The sequence below is a fragment of the Choloepus didactylus genome, chromosome 6 (genome assembly GCF_015220235.1).
Source record: "Choloepus didactylus isolate mChoDid1 chromosome 6, mChoDid1.pri, whole genome shotgun sequence".
In the NCBI taxonomy this organism is placed as follows: domain Eukaryota; kingdom Metazoa; phylum Chordata; class Mammalia; order Pilosa; family Megalonychidae; genus Choloepus; species Choloepus didactylus.
This window is the reverse complement of record NC_051312.1, coordinates 59,871,822-59,896,430: the sequence shown is the minus strand read 5'-3', so window position 1 is coordinate 59,896,430 and position 24,609 is coordinate 59,871,822. Positions and strand designations below refer to the sequence as shown.

The 24,609-nt window shown below is 38.9% G+C and overlaps 1 protein-coding gene across 1 annotated transcript in view; it reads left to right on the top strand.

Moving 5' to 3' along the window:
* Positions 1 to 24,609, top strand: part of NELL1 (neural EGFL like 1) — a 925,820-nt gene that overhangs the window by 427,557 nt on the left and 473,654 nt on the right. The window contains 1 exon segment of the mRNA XM_037838459.1: positions 7,860 to 7,985. Within this exon segment, the coding sequence (XP_037694387.1) occupies positions 7,860 to 7,985 (126 nt within the window).

Below are 24,609 nucleotides of genomic sequence, written 5' to 3'. Positions count from 1 at the left end.
GAGTTCAAATCTGAGATCATATAGGTCCTCCCTTTAAAATCCAGTAAACAGATGGAAAGTAATGATAGTTCTAATATAACGACCAACTTGCCTGCTTCTGTGTTTTTATAACTCATGATTTCTGCAAAGTCAGGAGATTAAAGCCTGGTATAATTTTATGAGTCCATGGAGAACTTGCCTACAGCTGTGCTTTTGTGCATGTGTCTGTCCGCTCTTTCTAGATGCTGTTAATTTTCAGGGAAGATGCTACCTCAGTTGACACAGGTATCAAGGAACACTATGAAGGCTCAGGTCAATTTAAATAGTATTTTCTAGGACCTGCATCATAGGAGAGGCATCTGGAATATCTACAGGCTTCTCAAAACAAGACGAGAGGAGCAGCCCAAGGGCAGCTGCTGCAGAAGCAGGGTTTTATATAACTGGACAGAAACGCTTGAATTTGTCAAGAACTCTAGAACCAGGTTAGTCTTTAGAGGCTCTCTGGCCCACCCCCTTCCTATTACAGATAGGAAAACTGAGGTCTAGAGAAGAAAAGAGACTTAACCAGTGCCACAACTAGGTAATAGCAGAACTGAATATTGAATTTGACTCTTAACTATCAAGGCAATGCCCTTGGTCCAATAGTCAGAGTGGAAGAAGTATGCTTCCCAAAGTCAGAGAGACCTGGGCTGAAATTCAAGTTCTTCAGCCTACTAGCTGTGTGGCCTTGAGCAGGTTATTTTTCAGGAAAAACTATATATCAGGCACTATGCTAGATACTCTTGCATGTAGCATCCGTTGCCAGTCCATGGGGCGGTTGGGAGTAATGAGATGAGGTGCACACAGTGCTGGGCGAAGAGAAGACCCTCAATGAATATGCATTTAATTTTCCCACTCTGTTTCCTTTTTAAATGTACATCTTTATTAGAGTGAGGGAGTGGGGCATAACTTCTTTTCTCCTCTACCTTGGGGTTTTGTCCAGCCTTCCCTGGGTTGCCTTTCTTTAAGAAATTCTTATGTCAGAAGTCTGGGTGGATCCCACCATTTTATTCAGATATTTCTTGTGTCTGCATCCACCCTTGCTACCCAGACCCTATACTCTAATTTAATGGTGATGATGCTAAAATTCAGGTCTGCAGTTGCTCTGAACTCTCTCATGCACATGGAGGCTGGTGATACGTGAAGAATCATTATGCTATGTCAAGTTTCATTTTAAAGTCCATAAGTAAGCCTTTTTAAAACAAAAACAAACTAGCTCACCATCCTGGGGAGGGACATAAATCATGTATTTTTATCACTTCAACAGACCACCAGAAGATGAGCTCTAATATTTCAAAGACGACAAGCAATCTGTATGAATGAATCGCAATTTGAGCCCCGTTATACCCAAGCTGATATGTACAGCAGTGGAGTTTATAGATGTTTCTCTAACAGTGTTAAATAAAAAACTCAGGCCTTTTTGTCACCATTGTCTAATCCTATAGGAGGTTTTGATGGTCTTAAGCAACCTGAGCCAGAGGCTCTATCAAGCTGTTGGTTCCGGTTGGGAGCTGAATGCTACTGCCCTTCTGGAGACCCCTGGTCACTGGAGCCTAAAGTGTCAAAGCATTTGATTGAAAAGAGCCAAGGAAGCAGTACTGCACCAGGCAGCATTGCTATTTTAACAAAGAATTTAATAACCAGAACAAAGATCATGAATGCTATTGTACGTGGGCATTGAATTTGGAAATCTATTTGTTTCAGTGCATGCATATCTGATGTAGTCAGGACCAAGCCTTATTGATTGCTAGAAATGGCATATTGAAAAGAGTGCCAACTTTGGTGTCAGACTGCTTGGATTCAAACCTGGGCTCTATGCTTACTCTTATTGACTTTGAGCCTTGGGCAAGTGTCTTAATCTTTGGGCCTCAGTTTCCTCATCATGACATGGGATACCAAACTCCTAGAGTTAGTCAAGAAGAAAAGATTAGATGATGAGATGCTACCTGTGGTATAGCATGGTACCCAACATAGCGTCTGATATGTAGAAAAAAAATAGATTTTGAGTATTTACCAGGTGCCAGGGGCTGATCTAGTTTTACCCTATGAGGTATGTACTATGAGCCTCTTAATTCATCTTGGTATCACTCTGTGTCCAATAATGTGCTTGTTTCATCCATTCATCCTTCTAGGAAATATCCCTTACCTTTGGTTCTTCCTAGAAGGGTTTTCTAGACTAATTTAAACCTTGAGCTAGACTTGATTTTGTTTGACTTTCTCCTTGTAGGTCAGCCTCAGGCTTAACCTCTTCTTGCCTCCTGGTGTTTGGATGAGTATCTCACTGGGAGAGACCGTTGCTGGGGAGATCCCCTTTGGCACCATTGTCACCTGGGCAAAGGCCCAATCGTCATGTCAGGGTTCTGGTTAGAACCTTTGCTGCTTCCAGCCCACTCAGTTTTCCTCTCTGTGTCTCAGTTCATTCATTCACTGGGGAGTTTTTTTGTTTTTTTTGTTTTTTTTTTTTTTAAGTAATTATTCATTACCTTCCTGGTCCTTTTGTCTGTGATCAACAAGCAGCATTTTTCCTATTTTTAAAATTTCAGTTGTTTACTGTTTCTCAGGATTGTTTCTCAAGATATCCCAGCTCTCTGAAAATGTTAATTCTGTTTTGTTTCTTTCTGTAATCAGATTTGCTTTTGAAGCACTCTTCAGTCCTGTTGAAACTGTCTGCAGCCTTTCACTGAGAATGGAGAGGCAATTTTCCTTTTGGCAAATGTGCTATCATTCCATCCCCAAACCCCATCTTGAAACTTTGGAAGCTGCCAATTTCTTCCTTTCTTTCATCACCTTGTCCCAGGATTCCTAGCAGGATGACTCCAAGGCTTTACTTTCTCCCCTCCGCACCATTTATATGGCGAAGTAGTTTTAAATCTGGTGGTTACATAATGAAGGATAAGCAACAAAGATAAGGTTGTGACAGTTTATAATTTTCTGATATATATATATATATATATATATATATATATATATATATATATATATATCAACTTCTCTGCTTTATTTTGGTGCTTTTTTTCTGGACTGGTACCAGGAAATTATTAGATATGCAGAAGCTAAAATTACCAATGCTGTGAAAGGAAACTACTCAAAGGCACATAAAAAGAGTAGCAGGAACGTATGGCCCTGGAGTCTGTGTGACTCAAAGGGAGCAAGGGTTATGTAATTCAATGTGAGAAATTCTGTGGTTTTCTAAACATCCCCTTGTCTGGTTTTTTGAAACTATTTTTATTCAGGTACTTGGAATTCTACAAAAGAAGGTGATAACTTGGCTGGTTTGAATCAAAACAGGCTTGTTATAGCCATAACCCCTTCAAATCTAGATAAAGGCAGAGGCTTCTCAGCAGTTATCCACTGGCCTAAGGGAAATGAGCCAGGAATTTCCCTCTGGGAGCAGTTGGCAAGAGCTGATCAACAGACATTCTTTGCAGTCAGTGTTCTGATTGGCAGCTGTGGCCCATTGGCTGAGGATTGAATTGCTTCTAAGACATGTCCCGCCCAGTTTCTCATCTTAAAGAATGGCTGAGCATCCCAGCAGAGTGTGATGGAGTTCAGTGTGGCTGTATCTCTGTGAGTAAAATACCAACATGATTTAGCCTTTAGCTTGTCCTGCTCAATCCATTCTCTTCACCACAGCCAGAGTGATATTTTTAAAACAGAAATTGGATTGTGTCACTATCCTGATTAAATTCCAAACCCCTTCACTTGGCTTACCAGGCCCAGCAGGATATGACCTGAGCTTATCTTTCCAGTTTCATTTCAATTAGGCAAAGTTGCTTCCTGTATCCAAGTCTTCTCAAACATTCTCTTCTGCCTGGTATTTTACTCCTCTACTTTTTACTTGTTTCAGTTCTAGTCCAGGTCTCAGATGAAACATCAGTTCCATAGAGAATACTTCTCTGACTTTCTCAGTTAGGCCAAATAACCCTGTTAAAATCTCACATCTTTGGTGGAACTTAGTTTTGTTCAATGTCTATGTTCCTTGCCAGGCTGTAAATTCCATGATGGCATTTTGTTCATCGTTCTACTTCAGGGCTTGGTAAAGAGCTAGTTAGTGTTCTTTGAATGCACATGACTTTCTAATTCTATGAGATGAAAAGTTTAGCCTCTGAAGTTTCTCTTCTGCTCCCCACACCTCTGTTCTCTACCTCGTGAATTCCAGTTCATCTTTCAAGATGTAGCTTAATGGTCTTCTTTGAGATGCCTTTCTTACTTACCCTCTCTCCTAGTCAGGGTAGGCTCGATAGCTTAAAATAACAAAGGTATATTCCTAGCTCATGCTGCATGTTTATCAGGACTTGGCTGGTGGGCCTGCTCCTCATTCAGAGACCAGTCTGATAGGGTCTCCATCTCCATGCTACCATGATCTCCAAGGCAAGGTAAAGAGAATGTGGTGCATCAGATGCTAGCTCTTCATGTTTCTAGTCAGAAATGATATACGTCCTCTCAGATTTCATTCTCAAGTCATATAGCCATGCTTAACTCCAAGGAGAATGGGAAGTTCAATCTGACCATGTGCCCAGAAGGAGGAACTCTGGTGATATTTTATGAAAAATATTAATGAAAACCAACCTCCTTCATTACCTGGCTTCTCCTGCTATTCCCATCCCCTCACTTTCAATGATGTCACTCTCCCACAGTCATACCAGAGTCCTTGTAAAATAATAACTAAATAGTCTCCCAAATCTCAACATCAAGCATACCACTCTCTGAGTCCATCTTCCAGCTTTCCAGCTCATGTAATGTAGTGCTGTCCCTGTAACCATGCTCCATAAGGACTCCTGCTGCATGCTGGTTTCCCCAAGAAGCAGCCTCTGAGATGGAGACAGACACGCTATAGGATGAACACCTTTTGGGGAAGGGAAGGAAGCAGGATTGGGCAGGGAGAGAAGTTAACTCAACCAATGTTTGCTCTGAACATGGTACCATCCTTCAGAATTACCCTGAGTTGGGGTGAAGGAGCACTTGTCTTTATTGCAGGTTGCCCTCGGGATGGGAGCATGACAATGCATAAGGCAGCTCTCTTAAGCTAAGGGCTTTTCCCTTAGAGGGCTAACAGCTGAAGACTGTCAGCAGGCAATAACTCCCAGAGGTTAGAGGAACACATTCTTTAGTTTTGAAAGGAGATCAGGGCAGTACAGCCGATCCTACCATAATGTCCAATCCGTTTCAACTGTTTGCCCTTTTCTCATGGCCTCATTTCTCTCCTTATCAGCTGAGGTTCCTTAGTATCTCACTATCATCATCTTTTCCCTTCCACCCTCAATTCTCTTGTATCTCTTTTTACTCAGATTTCCTCAAAACTCATCCAGGTTATTCCTAACTTTCCAGTTACCATGTGCCTGCCCAAGAATAGCTGAATGGGACTGGAGAAAAACACATGCCCTTGCTGTCTGCTCTCACTTTATTCTTCTGACCACAAATCACAAGCGGACCTTCAGCCATGATACTGCATTCCCTGGTAAATTCTCTTTCACCCTTTCCAAAATATCTGTTTAATACTTTTTCCTCTCTCCTTAAACCTCCACCACCTCATCCTGCTCCTAATTCTCAGCTGTTATCTAACTCTTCTCTCATTTACTGAGAAAATATAAATGATCAGAGGAGAACTACCTCATTGTCCTGCTACCGCATATGCCCAACCTAACTGCATCTCTTCCCTTACATTTTGGTTTCATTCTTGAGAAGATGACTTGCTCCATTTGTGTGTTGGAAGTCAGCTCCTCTTGCCTTCCTCAGGACTTGACAATGATCTCTACTTTCTTCTCCATCAATAATTTTCTTTATTCTTACTGAATCATTCCCAACAACATATAAACATGCTGTGATAGTTCCCATCTTTAAATAAGAACCTCTTGAAACCAAGTCTCCCTGTAGCCACAACACCATTCTTCTTCTTTTTAACGGCAAAATATCTCAGAAGAGTTGTCTTGTTTTTCTGTTTCCTTTTCCTCACCTTCCATTCCCTCTTTAGTTGACTCCATTCAGGCCTTTGCCCCTACTGCTTTGCCAAAATTACTCTTGTCAGGTCAAGGTCAGCAGTGAAGTCCTTCTTGGCAAATCTAATGATGAATTCTCCGTCTTCATCTTACTCAATTTCTTGGCAGCAGGTGACAGAATTGATTATTACTCCTTTCCTTGAAACTCTTTTCCCCCTTGACTTTCATGATATCCACTCTCTGGTGAAGCAAAATGCTAAAATGATGTTGGGAAACTTTTTGTCAAATAATTCTAGTGCCCTGACTTTTAGAAAGATCTGAGCTACATCTAATGCTCATGTGCAGTTATTGTCTTATCTCAAATTCCTGGGAGAGTTCCCTCCATGTCTTAGATTTAAGTGATCTTATCATATAGTTCTAATACTCCTGTTGCCCATTTGCTTTTTCTTATACACTGTCTTGGATCATGGTATTGTGTGGTAGAGTATTTTGTTGGTTGCCTGAGTTATTTCAATAATTTCTGATGTTTTGTTGTTACATCATGGTTATGAGAGCCTCACTAACTATGGACCTCCTTCTATAACCTCAGTTATTCCATAATAACTTTCATTTATAGGCTGACTGATCTTTGGCCCTGAAAAGAATCTGATGATATTTCAGGGTGTTTTATTAGGCAATAAACCAAGTATTATTACTTTAAAAATAGATAAATGAGTTTTCTCATGACTTAGTATAACTATTTTTATGTTTAGTTTCTGTAGGTAAATGTATTAGGACTTCAATAATTATCTCACTGATAACACTGTGTTTGACTAATTGTCATTTTCCAGGTGCTTTAATGAAGTAAACCATAGTCACTATGAGATTGACTTCTTAGTTCAAATCCTGGGTCTAGCAGGTACTAACTGGAGACTTTGTTCCAAATATATAGTTTCTCTAAGCTTCAATTTCCCAAACTATAAAGTGGGGGTAATTATATGAGAATTAAATTAATACATATAAAGATATAAAACATTAGGTTCAAAACCAATCCTTACAGTAGAACTCAGAGTGGTTAAAGCAAGTCAGAGGCTAATGATTAGCGGAACCAGAATTAAAACTCACATTTTTATGTCTTGGATTCTCATCCTGTGCTTATCTCCCTCCCGTTCCCTAACCATCACACATAAGCAGTGTGAGTAAAATGAACAGAAAGCCATTTTTACAGACATATCCAAAAGAGAACAAGCCCTGTACTTAAAGTTGTAGGTTAATTAAATTCTTTTCATAAACATTTATGAGAAAGCAGGTGATACTCTGACCTCATTCCAAACAAAATAGTATCTTTTGTTGAATCAGCCCATTAGTCTATAATGTGGATGGATCCCCAGATCAAGGGATGAAAGACATTAATTTGCCTCAGACCACAGCTGCTGTATTCACAGTGCAACAAGGGTGAAGCTGGCTATACCATCATTTTGTAACAGATGGATTAAAGCATGTCTTAGTAAGACATGTGAGCAGACAGGGGCTAGAATTCCCTTGATCTCTCTGATGAAAGCTGCACAGTGTCCTGTAGATACCCGATTAATATTAGTTGGTATCAATTCAGTGGACAAAGAAATCCTGAAATTTGGACATTTAAATAGAGCATCCTTCTTGGTGAGGGATTGATAGTGTAGTAAATTCAGTTGTCATACTTCTGGGGTTCTCAACTGTTGCATCTATTTGGAAATACTTTAAACTCAGGATGGGACCTAATGCATCAGCTGAATTTGCACTTAAGCTGTTGTGTTTAATGCATCTTGCTTTTCCTCTTGGCTACAATGGGTGTTTTCCTTTTCTAATTACATTGCAAGATGATTACACTCTGGTTGTTCAATCATTTGACTAACTGTGATATTGCTTCTCCCCTCCCCCCTTCAGATATTGATGAATGTGCGGCTAAGATGCATTACTGTCATGCCAATACTGTGTGTGTCAACTTGCCTGGGTTGTATCGCTGTGACTGTGTCCCAGGATACATTCGTGTGGATGACTTCTCTTGTACAGGTGAGCATTAAGAAGTAATGATGGTTTTCTAACTCAACCCTTCTCTGCACTCCATCTGTGATGTTTCCCTTAGCTTGTAAAGCACTAAGTACTGTTTCACCTAAATAATTCTTCTCTTGAATTATTTCACTCTCATCTTTTGAGAAAAAAAGTAATAATAAAAGCAATTTTGTCTACATAATCTTTCCCCACTCCCAGTATTTCTGCTTGTGTGTATATGTGCCTGCAATGCATGGGTGTGTGTTTTGAAATTGAAATCCCAGTTGCCAATAGTAACACTGAGGGACTTAGAGATGTCAGTTCCCAAAATAGAAGAGTATCAGACTATTTTCCTTCAAACACAATGAAATGTTTTCGTGTGTATCAAAAGGTACTTTGTTCTCATTGGGAAAGGCAAGGATAAAAGTTAAAAGGGTGGCAGGAGTACCTGGTGGGCAAAGATTGAGCATATAGGAGCCGATCAAGACTATTTTGATTGCTATTTGCTTATTGCCAGTTTTCCCCCTCTTCTTACATCACTGGACTAGAGCTCTGAATTTGGATTCCCAGGCCTGTGGTCATTGTCTTTGTGGGAGCAGTGCTGGCTTTGTGGGAATTTGGTTTGGATTCACAATAGACTTCCTGTTATGTACATGGAGACACGAGCAGTAAATTGGCTAAGGGTGGTAGAAAATTACTTCTTTCTTCTCTTGGATCAAATGTGTGTAGACGTCTGCGAACCTTATCAGAAAAGGGCCCCTTAAACTCAAGATTTCAGTCATGTTGAATCTTTCCCTGTCTCCTGCATCTTTCTCTTTGTCGTAAAGTTATTGGCATATAAAAACTGAATTTTTCACTCAGAATGTGATGTGATGCCACTCTTTTCTTAATGCATTTCATTCTGAATGACGTTTTCAAAAGTGCAAGCATTTGTAATACTTAGGGAAATATGTTAGCAAGTCCAAATATATTTACCATTGATTGTTGTATATTTATAAGTTACTATTCTTCAGCTATGGGGCTGGTAATCTCAGGTCAATTTCAGGTTCAGGTTCCTGAGGGCCACAAAAGACCAAACATCATTCATTTATCTTTTCTACACTATAATTAAAATTCCTAGGTAAATAAGATAGGGATTACATAAGCATAGCATGCTGAGATGATTTTTTTAAGGCGGCAAAACTCTCTTGGATCTTTAAACAAATGCAGTCCGAGAAGTTATAGGTGACTATTACTTACTAGAAAGTCCTCATCTTGTTTTATTTTAATCCTAAAATTAGAAGGAGCTGTGACTATCCTCTATACTCTGTCTTAAGTCTATCCGCTTCTGAACATGTCCTCTATTACCATCATAGTGGACTTCTGCAATGTCCACCAAACTAGATTTTTGCTTCTGGTCTGGCTCCGTTAACACCTATTGTTCACACAGCAGCCAGAGCAATCTTTTTAAAACAGAAATCATGCAAACCTGCTTAAAATTCTCATGTGGCTTCCCATCACACAAAAAAATCAAGTCCATTTTCTTGCTTTGACATAAAACCCCATGTGAATTTTCCCCTTTCTACCTCTCTTACTTTATCTTGTATCATTTTGTACCTTTTCCCTCTTTTCCCATTATGCCACCCAGACCTGTGTTTTTTTTCCTCCATTCAACCAGATTGTTTCTGCCTTGGGATCTTTGCATGAGCCTTTGTGCTTTCCTGGAATTCTTTTCCTTCTGATATTTGCATATCTGGATCCTCCTTGTCATTCAGATCTCAGTCTTAAACTCTTCAAATCAGAGATTTCCCTGATCTATATAGCCATCCATTTTTTCTCTCTAATGTAGAACTGATTTTAATTCTCTGAATAACAATTATGACTATCTGTAATTTTTCTTGATCTGTGATCTTTGTTTTTTGGTCTCTTCCTGCTAGAATGTAGTCTCTGAGAGTAGGGACCTGTTTCCTTTTGTTCACTACTGTATCTTGACTACTTAAACATTGCCTGCACAGAACCCTGTTCAGTAAATATTTGTTGGATGAAAGAATGAATAGAACTACTTGTTGGCAAATTACTTCTCTGAACATCATTTATAAAATATTGTTCATATATACCATACTTACAGGTGATTGTGAACATCAAATAATATATGTGAAAATATCTAGCATGGCATTTGTATCAATCAGGATATTCAGCAGTAACAAATAAACCCAGTTGAGAGTAACTTAAAATAACAAAGTTTTATTTCTTACTCATGCTATATCTATCACTGGTCAACAGGGGTGCTCTGCTCATCATTTTCACTTGGAGATACAAGCTGATGGAGCAGTCTCTACCTTGAGCATTGCCAACCACCAAGACAGGGAAAAAGAGAGCCTGGAAGGTCTTGCATCAGCCACTGAATTTTCTGACCAGGAAGTGACACACACCACTACCACTCAAAATCACTGGTTACACCAGTAGTCACCTCTCCCCATCCAACAAGAGGGCAAGGCAGTGCAGTCCTACCACATGCCTGGGAGGGTAGAGAACCAGAAATATTTGGTGAATGGTATTAATGAATACCATAGGGGCTGATACATAACAGACTTTCAACAAATTTAGTTTCCTTTGTTTTTAGGAACTGTTGATGAAGATAATCTTTTTTTCAATAGCAGTTCACAATGTGATGGGGAAGGTATCTCAAAAAATCATTATAATATTAAGTACATTGTATCAACTGCTATGAAGGAAGCACAAGCTAAATGCAATAAGAAAAATGGTCCTTGATTCCCAGGATGGAGCATTTAGAATGCTTTTTGCAATCCCTCAAGAGCTATTGGAGTTTACTGAGGCATATAACATGGCAGTGGCTAGATTAAATTAGGATTTTACAGTGGGGAATATGGATTGGAGGGAGAAGAGATAGGAGGCAAGCATTCTTCCTGGAGGTCACTTCTCCTCCAGGCCAGATTCAGGAACCTCTGTTGGACACTTTTATAGGAGGCCTGAGTCTCCAGAACTCTGTCATTCACCCTGATGTCCTGAAAATATGTCTATTAGGCCAAATATGCTCTTTACTCTCTAGGGTAGAGCACAGCCCTACTTCTAATCTCTGCCACTTCTTTCTTAGTAGAGAAGACTTATTCCTCTAAGGGATTATCTGCCTATGTAATAAATAAGGTGTACAATAGATGCCTTTCTCTGAAAGGTGTCTTTTCAGATGTTTCCTTTCCAGAAGGAACTTTGCTAGGAGAAATTGACAGGTCTAAAGGCATCCTTTGTTGGCCCCAAGTCCCTGATATAGCATTTCTCATTATTGACATTCCTTATTTACAAAGATCATTCTAGTCTGTCCAGATCAATTAGTACCAGCTGCCGTTGTTCAATTTGTTTTCCAAGTATATCAAGGCCATTTCTTTTCTTTCTTCCTTTTGCTGTAGTGTGTCATTTAGTCTGACATTAACTTTTTAGAAGTCAGCAGTCATACTGAAAAATTCCATTTGGCCAAAAATCAGTGAACCTAGAGTGAAAGAAGATATGTGAGCTTCAGTGAGTCAATAATTTATTGTTGCATGACTCATTCATTCCTTCACTCATTCATGTATCCAGTGGACACTTACGTCCCTCATGAGTGTTAGGAAATATGACCAACTAGATGAGTGAAAACATGACTTCTGTGCTTAGGGAGATCATGGTTAATCATGCAACACCTTCAAATGAGAAAACTCAAATGTTCATTTATCATCAAAAATGTTCCAGTGCTTGCCAAACTGATCCCATTTCAAAGTCTTAGTAGAGTTTAGATACATACTTCGCATTTAGTCTCATGTAGTAGTTGCTCTTTGACAGGTTCCTAAGAAGGCAACTGAAATGGCTTTTCTTGTTTCTCTACTCCCAAGAAGGGTTCTTTGAGAAGACTTTACCTGAGACAGTAGATGCCAAGCATGATGCTAGAGGGGAAAGGCCAAGTGTCCAAGACAGAAAAGAAACTTTAGCCCTTTCCAAATTTCTTTCTTGTTAAAAATTGAAAACATATATTAGGAGATAAGAAAGCTTGGAGGGTTCAACATTGAGAATGATTTTCTAGAACTTAAAAGTATGTTAAAATGTAATCAATACCCTTGTTGGGGCTAGAGTGTGGGTATTTTCTTGACATGCTACTATATCAAGTGCCTGCCATATTTTTTTCTAGGAAAGTTTCTCTTGACCTTTGAAAGGGCAAAATCTAACACATTTGATCTTTGACCCTGGGGGAGTCTTTGGCTTTGGAATTTGTGTATGAGTGTAAAACTTCGTCTCCTGTAAGAGATTCCTAAATGGCTCTTGCTCTTTTATAAATGTTGGAAGTGGAAGAGTCCTCAAAATTGAGAGGTTTTTTTTTGGAGGTGGGGGGGGGTGCTTTTACCTCCTTTGTACTCTTGATTTTTGGAATGGCCAGCCCACTTAATTTGTTAAAGTTATTTGATAATACATTGTCATTAGATATGCAGGCAGTTTTTGAAGAAGAATATTTGTGCTTTACAGCAAACGCATGCCACAATAAGACAGATACTTGACAATAATGCATAAGCATTCATTTTTATGCTAAAAATTCCCCATCAAGGTAAGAAATAAAGGGAAGAAGTGAGATAACAAATGTCCCATGTGATTTCCATTACCTTGCTAAAAGGATTTTTATTTCCCAGTATTGTCATGGAAGAAACCTTGAAGGAAGTATATGTTTCAAATACTGCAAGCAAGCTTAGTTAAAAAGTTAGATATAATAGTCTATTAATTTAGTGGTTTAAATTAAGTGCCCTATAATGAAAAGAGGTTAGGCAACAATTTAAACACCTTGGGAGTAACAGTTAGCTGTTAGAAATTTTAGACTAGTTGTCTGGAAAATGCCTTCCTCCCAAGGTTGATGAAATACAGAACATTTTCAAGTAAGAGATACCTAATGTATTCCCACTGAACAGAGCCATATAAAATAGAGCTAAAATAGAACTTTATAGAGGATGGTAGTAAATTATTGGTTGATTGTCCTTATCTTTTGAAAGCGACACATCAGAAGCAAATGCATGTGCTTGTTTTCTGAAGTGCTTGTCCTTGTTTACTTTTGTCTGGCTGGCAGCATAAAGGAACGAGTTACTAGTTACTTTGCTCTCAGCCTCAGAAGAGGTGAATACAGCTATAAGAATAAGAATGAAACTCCAATCATGAACCTGTAGATCACTTTTATTTTAGTGAAAAACACTATATTGAATGCTTTAGAATGCAAAACTGCTTTTTGTTTATTGAAGATTCTAGAGACCATTTATTGATATACTGAACAAAGAAAGTCAAAATAAGACATACCTTCAGATATTTGAAAACTGACCCCAAACTTCTGATGATAGTTAAGAGATATTTGCCTTTATTTTCATTTGTTTGGTTGGTATTTCCCTTCTTGTTTTCTATCCTCCATTTAAATAGTTGTTTGTTTTGTTTTGTTTTGTTTTGGCTCAGGGGAGGGTTGTGACTGTAACAAAAGCAGTATTCCAAAGTATTAATCCTTAGGGCATTGGTATTCCACCCCCCCCTCAGGTTAGAATCACTTAGGATATTTATTTTAAAAAGGTCGGGCCTAGGATCTACCTTTAGAGATTGTGATTTTTGTTTGGTCTAGGATTTGGGCTCTGGCTTCAGTAATGTTATTTAAACAACCAGGTGGTTCTAATGTGCAGTCAAGGTTGAGAGTCACTGCTTTAGTAAAACCGAGAAGGTTGGAGAATGCAGAGAATATTTGAAAGGAATCAGATAGGAGAATAATTGCCCTCTATATTGTAGATTTGAAAAGGATTCCCTTGAACTGGCGATGGAAGACATGGAGTTGGGGTGGTAAGGAAAGCAGAGACAGGGATGGTTCCTGGAGAAAGGGCTTCCGAAGCTGGCTTCTGGGATGGGTGGACTATGGAGAATGAAGTGGGGTGTGTCTCTGCAGGTGGGGCCTCATGGGGTGTTCTGATTTGCTAAGGCTGCCATTATGCAAAATACCAGAAATGGATTGGCTTTTATAAAGGGGGTTTATTTGGTTACCAAGTTATAGTCTTAAGGCCATAAAAGTGTCCAAGCTAAGGCATCAACAATAGGGTACCTTCACAGAAGAATGGCCAATGGCATCTGGAACACCTCTGTTGTCTGGGAAGGCACGTGGCTGGCGTCTTCTTCCTTCGCTCCCAGGTTGTGTTTCAAAATGGCTTTCTCCCAGGACGTTTCTCTCTAGACATCTGGGGGTATTCTCTTAGTTTCTCCCAGGCAAACTCTGGAGTAACAAAAGTCCACTTTCAATGGCTGTCTTCAAAATGTCTCTCTTGGCTGCAGCTGCTCTGAGGTCCTTCTGTTTGTGAGCTTTTTATATAGGACTCCAGTCATTAAATCAAGACCCAGGCTGAGTAGGCAGAGTCCATATCTCAATGGAAATAATCTAATCAAACGTATTACCCACAGTTGGGTGGGTCACATCTCCATGGAAACAACCTAATCCAAAGATTCCAACCTGATTGACACTAATATCTCTGCTCCCACAAGACTGCATTAAAGAACATGGTGTTTTGTGGGACATAATACATCCAAACCAGCACATGGGAGATCCAGATCTTCAACTAAACAGTGGCTGCTGTTGTGCCTGAAGGAGCCCTAAGGATAAATGGGGCCTCTCCCTGGTGACCTGAGGACCAGGTTGCCCCCTCTCTGTCAATGCCGTGTGCCCTTGAAATCCTCTGGAGTATGACACAGTCTGATGGAAGTGGGGAACCCTCAGAATGACCCAGAGCTCACTTCCACTTACCCCACTACTTCTAGAAGAATAGGAGCTCTGAATCACTCATTAAATTGAACTGAAGAAATTATAGTTATATTACTTGTACATCCTAGTTTGTGACTAGGCTTCTCTACTCATCACGTATGACAAAAATGCAGGCAACAAAAGGAGAAAACAGAAAAAATTGAGCCCCTCCAAATAGGAATTATGGGGTGAAAAGTCATGGAAAGTTAGTTTTTCCAGGCCAATTTTAGTTTTCCATATATAGTCATGGAAAACCCAAAGTTTATTAAAGCCAGCAGAGATGTCTTAGGGATGATATCAAAGGGCATTTTCCTTGAGATTTCAAGATGAAAGTAAGTCTGAAGGACTTTTTTGCTTGGCTTTTTGTTAGGTTTAAGTGGGTGTTCGTTTTCATTCTAGCACATATTGTAAACACTCTCAATCACATTGGTTGTTACAGAACAACCAGGATAAATGATACAGCTTGCCCCCAGTGTTTCTGTACGCCGGTTAAGTACTGCGTTGACCTTGACCCAAATTCATCATAAAAGACCGGTTAGTATTTCTGAACACTGTTTTGTTGGAGTTGTGCATTCAGAATCACAGTTAAGCTTTCAGATATAGAAGGAGTTTGATTAAGGATGCTTTAGCCCTTATAAAAAATTGTTGTGGCTTGTCTTGCTGTCCTACTTGTATCCCTATTCAGGTGACACAATGAAATTAGTGGTTATTTCTTTTTAACAACTCAGAGTCCTCTCTCTATATATTTAAATATTATTTTTTTAGTTAGAGAAGTTGTAGGTTAACTGAGAAATCTTACAGAAAGTACAGAATTCCAATATATCCCTATTCATACATGCACACACACACACACACACACACACAGTTTTCCCTATTTTTAACATTTTGCAGTAATTACAATTGATTGCATTAGTTACAATGTTACAATTGATGAAACAATATTATTAAAATTATGTAAATGATTTTATGTAAAAAGTCTGTTTTACCTAGTGGCTGCAACATTTTACATTCCCACCAATAATGAACGAATGTTTCTATTACTCCGCATCTTCTCTACCACTTATTTTCCATTTTTTGAATAACAACCATTCTAGCAGATATAAAATGGTATCTCATTGTGGTTTTGATTTGCATTTCCCTAATGGCTAATGATGTTGAACATCTTTTCATGTGCTTTTTGGCCATTTGTGTTATCTTATTTGGAGAAATATCTATTCAAGTCTTTTGCCCATTTTTTAATTGAGTGTTGTGCCAGTTTGAATGTATTATGTCCCCCAAAACACCATTATCTTTGATGAAATCTTGTGTGGGCAGACGTATCAGTGTTGATTAGACTGTAATTCTTTGAGTGTTTCCGTGGAGATGCACCCCACACAACTATGGGTGATGACTCTGATTGGATAATTTCCATGGAGGTGTTACCCCACCCATTCAGAGTGGGTGTAAATTAAATCACTGGAGCCGTATAAATGAGCTGACAAACAGAAGGAACTCAGTGCAGCTGAGAGTGACATTTTGAAGAGGAGCTACAGTCAAAAGGGACACTTTGAAGAATGCACAGAAGCTGCGAGAGTAGCTACAGATGAGAGACAGTTTGAAGATGGCCGTTAAAAGCAGACTCTTGCTCTGGAGAAGCTAAGAGAGGACAAACACCCCAAGAGCAACTGAGAGTGACATTTTTGAGGAACTGCAGCCTAGAGAGGAATGTCCTGGGAGAAAGCCATTTTGAAACCAGAACTTTGGAGCAGACGCCAGCCACATGCCTTCCCAGGTAACAGAGGTTTTCTGGACACCATTGGCCATCCTCCAGTGAAGGTACCCGATTGTTGATGACTTACCTTGGACACTGTATGGCCTTAAGACTGTAACTTTGTAAGCAAATAAACCCCCTTTATAAAATTCAATCCTTTTCTGGTGTTTTGCATTCTGGCAGCATTAGCAAACTAGAAAAGGTGGTTTGTCTTTTTGTTGTTGAATTGTAGGATTTCTTTCCATATGCTAGAAATTAAACCCTAACTATGTGGTTCCCTAGTATTTTCTCCCATTCTTTAGGTTATCTTTTATTTTCATGATGAAGTCCTTTGATGCACCAGTTTTTAATTTTGTTGATGTCCCAGTTATCTATTTTTTTTTCTTTTGTTGCTCAGGCTTTTGGTGTAAAGTCTAGGAAACTGTCACCTGACACAGGCCCTGAATGTTGCTTCCTTATGTTTTCTTCTAAGAGTTTTGAAAGGTTTTGTTCTCTTATTTAGGTCTTTGATCAATTTTGAGTTAATTTTTGTATGTGATATGAGATAGAGTTCCATCTTTATTCTTTGCATTTGGATATCTAGCTTTCCCAGCACCATTTGTAGATGGGACTATACTTTCCCTATTGAGTGGACTTGGCACCTTTTCAAAAATCAATTGACCATAGATGTGAGCATTTATTTCTGAACTCTCAGTTTGATTCCATTGGCCTAAATATCTGTCCTTATGCCAATACCACCCTGTTTTGATTATTGTAGTTTTTGTAATAAGTTTTAAAATTAGGAAGTATGAGTCCTCCAACTTTGTTCTTTTTTCAAGGTAGTTTTGGATATTTGGAGCCCATTACCCTTCCATGTAAATTTGGTGTTTGTCTTTTCCATTTCTGTAAAGAAGACTGTTGGAATTTTGATTGTGATTGTGTTGAATCACTTTGGATAGAATTGACATATTAATAATATTTAGTTTTCCAATCCATGAATGAAGACTGTCCTTCCATTATTTATGTCTTTGATTTCTTTCAGCATTATTTTGCAGTTTTCCATGTGCAAGTCCTTTACATCTCTGTTAAATGTATTTCTAGATATTTTATTATTTCAGTTGCTATTGTAGATGGAATTTATTCCTTTATTTCCTCTTTAGATTATTCATTACTAGTATATAGAGACACTAATGATCTTTACATGTTGATTGTATACCCGACTACTTTGCTGATATTAACTTTAGTAGCTTTGTTGTTGGTTTTCCATGATTTTATAAGTATAGGATCATGTCTCCGGTAAATAGGGAAAGTTATATTTTTTCCTTTCCAATTTGGATACCTGCATTTCTTTTTCTTGCCTAACTGCTCTGGCTAGAAATTCCAGTACAATATGGAATAATAGTGGTGACAGTGAGAATCCTTGTCTTTTTCCTGATCATAGGGGAAAGATTTTTGAGTATGATGTTAACTGTGACTTTTCTTACATGCCCTTTAACATTTTGAGGAAGTTTCCTTCTAGTGCTAGTTTTCACTTCTCTTTATCAAGAAGAGGTGCTGGATTTTGTTAAATGCCTTTTTTTTGCATCAACTGAGAAGATCATATGTTTTTTTTCCCCTTCTTTCTCTGAATATTTTGTATTGCACTAATTGATTTTATTATGTTGAGAGCCACCCTGGGAGAAATCCCACTTGATCATGGTGTATAATTCTTTTATTGTGCTGTTGGATTCAGTTTGCTAGTATGTTGTTGAGAATTTTGCATTTATCTATCATCCATCCATCTATCTGTCTATCTATTAAGAATATTGGTTTGAAGTTTTCTTTTCTGGTAGATATATTTATCTGCCTTTAATATTAGGGTGATGTTGGTCTCATAGAATGAATGAGAAAGTATTACCTCATTTTCATTTTTTTGGAAGAATTTGATCAGGATTTGTCTTTAATTCTTCTTGCAGTGTTTGTTACAATTCACATTTGAAGCCATCTGGTCCTGAGCTTTTCTTTGTTGTGAGGTTTTTGATTACTGATTCAGTCTCTTTATTTGGTATTGGTCTGTTGAGATCTTCTGTTTCTTCTGTGTAGATTTTTTTTTGTGTGTGTGTGTTTCTAGGAACTTGTCCATTTCATTTAGGTTATCTAATTTGTTCATAGTATTCTCTTATGATCCTTTATATTTTTGTGGAATTGATAGTAATGTCCCCCCTTTCATTTTTGATTTAAGTTATTTGAGTTGTCTCTTTTTTTTTTTCTTTCTCAGTCTAGGGAAAGGTTTATTGATTTTTATTGTTCTTTAAAAAAAACAACTTTTGTTTTCATTGACTCTACTTTTTTTATTGTCTATTTCATTTATATCTGGCCTAATCTTTATTATTTCCTTCCTTTTGCTAGCTATGAGTTTAATTTTTCTCTTCTTTTTTCTAGATGCTCCATTTGTGAGATTAGGTCTCTGATTTGAGATCTTTCTTCTTTTTTAATGTAAGCATTTAGAACTATAAATTTCCCTCTTAACACTGCCTTTGCTGCATCCCATAGTTTTGGTATGTTGTGTTTTCATTCTCATTTACCTCAAGATATTTCCTAATTTCTCTTGTGATTTCTTCTTTGACTCATAAGTTCTTTAAGTGTTCAGAGTCCTATCTTATATTCTTTATTTTCATCTTAAAGATTTGGTAAATGCATACATATTGTTATTTATGTAACTTTGTAGAGTATATTGAGGAGGTTTTTGGCCTTTGTTTCTTTTCTCTAAGACAATTGAGAATGTATAATACCTGTTCTTGGGCTAGAATGAATGTTCTAAAGTCTCACGGTTAAAGTTTTAGTGCATAAATTCTACTGCTTGCAAATTTTGGCTACGCCACTTGTGCATTTTATGAACTAGAAAGCTGTTTAAATTCTCTGCTTCATCATCAGTATCCACTGTGCATCCTCACATAGTTGTCACAAGGATAAAGTGAGACATTTTATGTATATCATTTGGATGCTTTCAGCTTCAAGAATCAGAAATGACTTAACTGGCTTAAATGATAAATCGATTTGCACACAAAATGCCTATGAGGACAATGTTTCCAGGGTTAGTTAATTTAAGTGCTTAATGACATTATCAGTGACACAGATTCTTTCCAAGTTTTCACTTTTTAAATTTCTGGCATGCTAGTCTTGGTACTCAGTTCCACTCCTGATCCCAGGATAGCTGAAGCAACTCCAAGCATCATGTATGCACACAACCATGTCCCAAGATCAGAAGAGAAAAAAGGATCCCCTAATATGATGGCTTGAAACTGTATGTACCCCAGAAAATCATGTTCTTAAAGCTGATCCATTCCTGTAGGTGTAAACTTATTGTAAGTAGGTTTTCAAGATGTTACTTCAGTTAAGGCATGGCTCAGGATAAGTCTTAATCTTCTTATTGGAGGAGTTTGTAAATGTACTTACACCAGTCGGGAGCTACAGGCTGACAGGTATCACCTGCTGGGAAGAAAAGCACAGCAGCTTGAGGCTTCGCAGGTGTGCCAAACCTCTAAGACACACCCTTGGGGAAACTGGATGCTATTGCCTCCTGCTGAGACCTGAGCCTGATCTGGTCTGGGAAAACCTGATTGTGGTAACCAAGGAAACCAGATGCCTAGACGAGAGAAAACTAAAATCTACACTAAGAAAAATGAAGTTATGGCCCAGTCAAAGGAACAAACTTACACTTCAACTGAGGTACAGGAATTGAAACTACTAATGCTAAATCAATTAAAAAAGCTTAAGGAAGATATGACTGAGTTTGTGAACAAGATACCTGCTCTCCAGGAAATAGTAAAGGGAGCACTATAGACAGATCAAAAAAGATAGGAGTCAGAGGTTTGGTGATAGTAGCACGGCAATGTAAGTACACTGAACGAAGATGACCGTGAGTATGGTTGAAAGAGGAATACAATCAGTGAAGACTAGAGACTATAATTAACAGAAACTTTGTATTATTCTTCCTTTAATGTAACAAAGACAATATACCAAAGCTAAATGCATATAAGTGGGAGATATAAGGGAGAGATATGGAACTTTTTGGCACTGGTGATGTTGTCTGACTCTTTATTCTACTTAAGTTTAATGCTGTCTTTCATTTTGTTGCTTCCTAGTTCTCATGGTTTTATTTTTCTCTTTTTTTTGTCTCTCTACCTTCTTTGACTCTTCCTCTTTCTTTGTGGAAGAAGTGGAGATGTCCTTATATAGATAGTGGTGATGGTGGTGAATACATAAATATGTGACTATGCAGGAACCTGTCCGTTGTTTACTTAGGATGGAATGTATAGTATGTGAACAAAACCGTCTTAAAAAAAATGGGTTGATGAAGAAAAAAATGGGTTGATGAGGGCACTATATCGAGTGAAGTAAGACAAGACACATAAGGACAAATATTGTAGGGTCTCACTGATATGAATGAATTGTAATATGTAAACTCATAGACATGAAATCTAAGTATGATGTTTAGGTTCATGTTTCAACTTGGCCAGGTGGTGGTACCCAGCTGTCTGGTCAGGCAAGCACTGGCCTAACCATTGCTGTGAGGCCGTTTATGGCTGGTTAATAAACCAACAGGCTGGTTTATTAAATCATCAATCAATTGGCTGCAGCTGTGACTGATGATGTCAACGAAGGGTGTGTTTTCCACAATGAGAGAATGCAGGCAGCTGGGTTTAATTCAATCATTTGAAGACTTTTAAGTGAGACAGATAGAGGACCTTCACTTCTTTTTTGGTTGACCAGTGAAACATTTCCTGAGGAGTTCATCGAACATTTTCACTGGAGTTGCCAGTTTGCCTCCTGCCCTACAGAATTTGGACTGGTGCTTACCCACAATTGCATGAAACTCTTTTATAAATCTTATATTTATAGATTTCTCTAATTGATTCTGTTTCCCTAGAGAACCCTAACTAATACAATGGTACTGGGAGTGGTTCTTGAGAAACAGAATCTTAAAATGGGCTTTTACAATTTGTTTTCTACTCTGATTAGATTCAAAGGCACTAATGACTCCATTTTCAATAATCAAGATGGCACTGACAGTCCATGGCATGAGTCGGCAATGGAGATATGCAAAATAGCACCATTTGATTCTCCTAATCATACTCTAGTATGAAGCAAGGCTCTGGGTGACAGTGTTTTTGATACCTTCACCGAGTTTTGCAGAATTAAGAGGTATAATGATGTCTGCTGGCTTCTCTTAGATATGTTGGATAAATTTATAAGGGAAATGGATTAGCTAAAGTCTTCAGATTTAAAACTGAAGTGCCTGGAATTTGACTCCTGGGGAGGAATGTAGACCTGGCATCGTGGGATGGAGAACATCTTCTTGACCAAAAGGGGGATGTGAAAGGAAATGAAATAAGCTTCAGTGGCAGAGAGATTCCAAAAGGAGCTCAGAGGTCACTCTGGTGAGCACTCTTACGCACAATTTAGAAAACCCTTTTTAGGTTCTAATGAATTGGGGTAGCTGGTGGTAGACACCTGAAACTATCAAACTACAACCCAGAACCCATGAATCTTGAAGACAATTGTATAAAAATGTAGCTTATGAGGGGTGACAGTGGGATTGGGAAAGCCATAAGGACCACACTCCACTTTGTCTAGTTTATGGATGGATGAGTAGAAAAATAGGGGAAGGAAACAAACAAACAAACAGACAAAGGTACCCAGTGTTCTTTTTTACTTTAATTGCTCTTTTTCACTTTAATTATTATTCTTGTTATTTTTGTGTGTGTGCTAATGAAGGTGTCAGGGATTGATTTAGGTGATGAATGTACAAGTATGTAATGGTACTGTGAACAATTGAATGTACAATTTGTTTTGTATGACTGTGTGGTATGTGAATATATCTCAATAAAATGAAGATTTAAAAAAAAAACAACAAAAAAAAAAACACCTGAAGTGCCATATGACAGATGTAAAGGTCTCTATGTGTGCCCTGAAAGGAAATCTTATATCTTATTGCTGCAGACTTGAGATTTCTGAAAACCAGATGCAGACTCTCATTGTGCGAGTAGCAGATTTACGACATAAACTAAAATCTCATCCTCTCAGGGTGTCTGCTGTTAAAGTAAAGGCATTAATTGGAATAGAATTGGATCCTGAAACTTGGGATGGGGACATATGGATTGATAATAATGGCAGTGAGGACATTGGAACCCCGGATTCTGCTAAGTCATTGTTAGATTTACCTGTAGGGGGCTATCCTGAGGAAACACTTTTTACCAGGACTGTGAGGAATAAATTTGTGAGACTAGCTCCATCAACCCTGAAGAGCTCTGTAGTTGCCCTTCTCTGTAGGTCAGATATTACTGTAGGAACTGTTGTCACTGAGCTGGAATCCTTAAACACAATAGGGATAATCAGATCTCGAGTTGTCAGAAGCCAAGTGGCTGTAGTTAATTGCTACAGACAAGGTGGGTGTGGCTACCATAATGGAAAACAGGCTCAAAGCAGCAATCAAAATAATCTGACTTGCAGAGACTTATGATGTTGACTAATAGATCATGGAGTACCAAGTAGTAAAATAGATGGGCATCGACTAAATTCTTGTTTGAACTATATAGGCAGAAGAATTTTAGGTCAAGTGAACAAAATTCTCCTTTGAATTACAAAAACAGAGAATCGCGGTGCCTTAATCAGTTCCCAGACTTGAGAGAGTTTCCAGATCCAGAGCCCCTTGAATGAGGGGAAGGCCGGGTACCCTTAGGGAAGGACCCTGTTACACTCCCGAAAATTTATACTGTTAATCTTCCTCCCAGCCTTCCCTGGGGGACCTACAGCCTTTTACCAGGGTAACTGTGCATTGGAGAAAAGGAAATGATCAAATATTTCGTGGATTATTAGACACTGGTTCAGAAGTAACATTAATTCCAGGAGACCCAAAACGTCACTCTGGTCCACCAGTCAGAGTTGGGGCTTATGGAGGTCAGGTGATCAATGTAGTGTAAGCTCAAGTCCATCTCACAGTGGGTCCAGTGTGTCCCCGGACTCATTCTGTGGTCATTTCCCCAGTGCCAGAATGCATAATTTGCACAGACATACTCAGCAACTGGCAAAATCCTTACTTTGGTTCTCTGATTCATGGCGTGAGGGTTATGGTGGGAAAGGCCAAGTGGAAGCCACTAGAACTGCCCCCGCCTAGCAAAATAGTGAACCAGAAGCAATACCAGATTCCTGGAGGGATTGCAGAGATTAATGCCACTCTTAAGGACTTGAAGGATGCAGGGGTAGTGATTCCCACCACATCCCCATTCAACTCACCTATTTGGCTGGTGCAGAAAACAGATGGGTCTTGGAGGAGGACAGTGGATTATCATAAGCTTAACCAGGTGGTGACTCCAATTGCAGCTGCCATTCCAGATGTGGTATCATTGCTTGAGCAAATCAGCACATCCCCTGGTACCTGGTATGCAGCTATTCATCTGGCAAATGCTTTTTTCTCAATAGCTGTTAGTAAGGACCCCCAGAAACAGTTTGCATTCAGTTGGCAAGGCCAGCAGTTTACATTCACTGTGCTACCTCAGGGGTATATCAACTCTCCAGCCCTATATCATAACATTGTTTGCGGGAATCTTGACCATTTCTTCCTCCCACAAGACATCACACTGGTCCATTATATTGATGATATGATGTTGATTGGACCTAGTGAGCAAGAAGTAGCAACTACTCTAGATTTGTTGGTAGGGTATTTGTGTGGCAGAGGATGGAGATAAATCCAACAAAAATACAGAGGCCTTCCACCTCTGTCAAGTGGTGTGGGGCCTGTCAAGGTATCCCTTCTAAGGTGAAGGATAAACTGTTGCATCTGGCCCATTCTATGACCAAAAAAGAGGCACAACGCTTAGTTGGCCTCTTTGGATTTTGGAGACAACATATTCCTCATTTGGGTATGCTACTCTGGCCCATTTACTGAGTGACCAGAAAAGCTTCTAGTTTTGAGTGGGGACTGGAACAAGATGAGGCTCTGTGACAGGTCCAGGCTGCTGTGCAAGCTGCTCTGCCACTTGGACCATATGATCCAGCTGATCCAATGGTGCTGGAAGTATCAGTGGCAAATAGAGATGCTGTTTGGAGCCTTTGGCAGGCTCCTATAGGCGAATCACAAAGCAGGCTTTTAGTATTTTGGAGTAAAA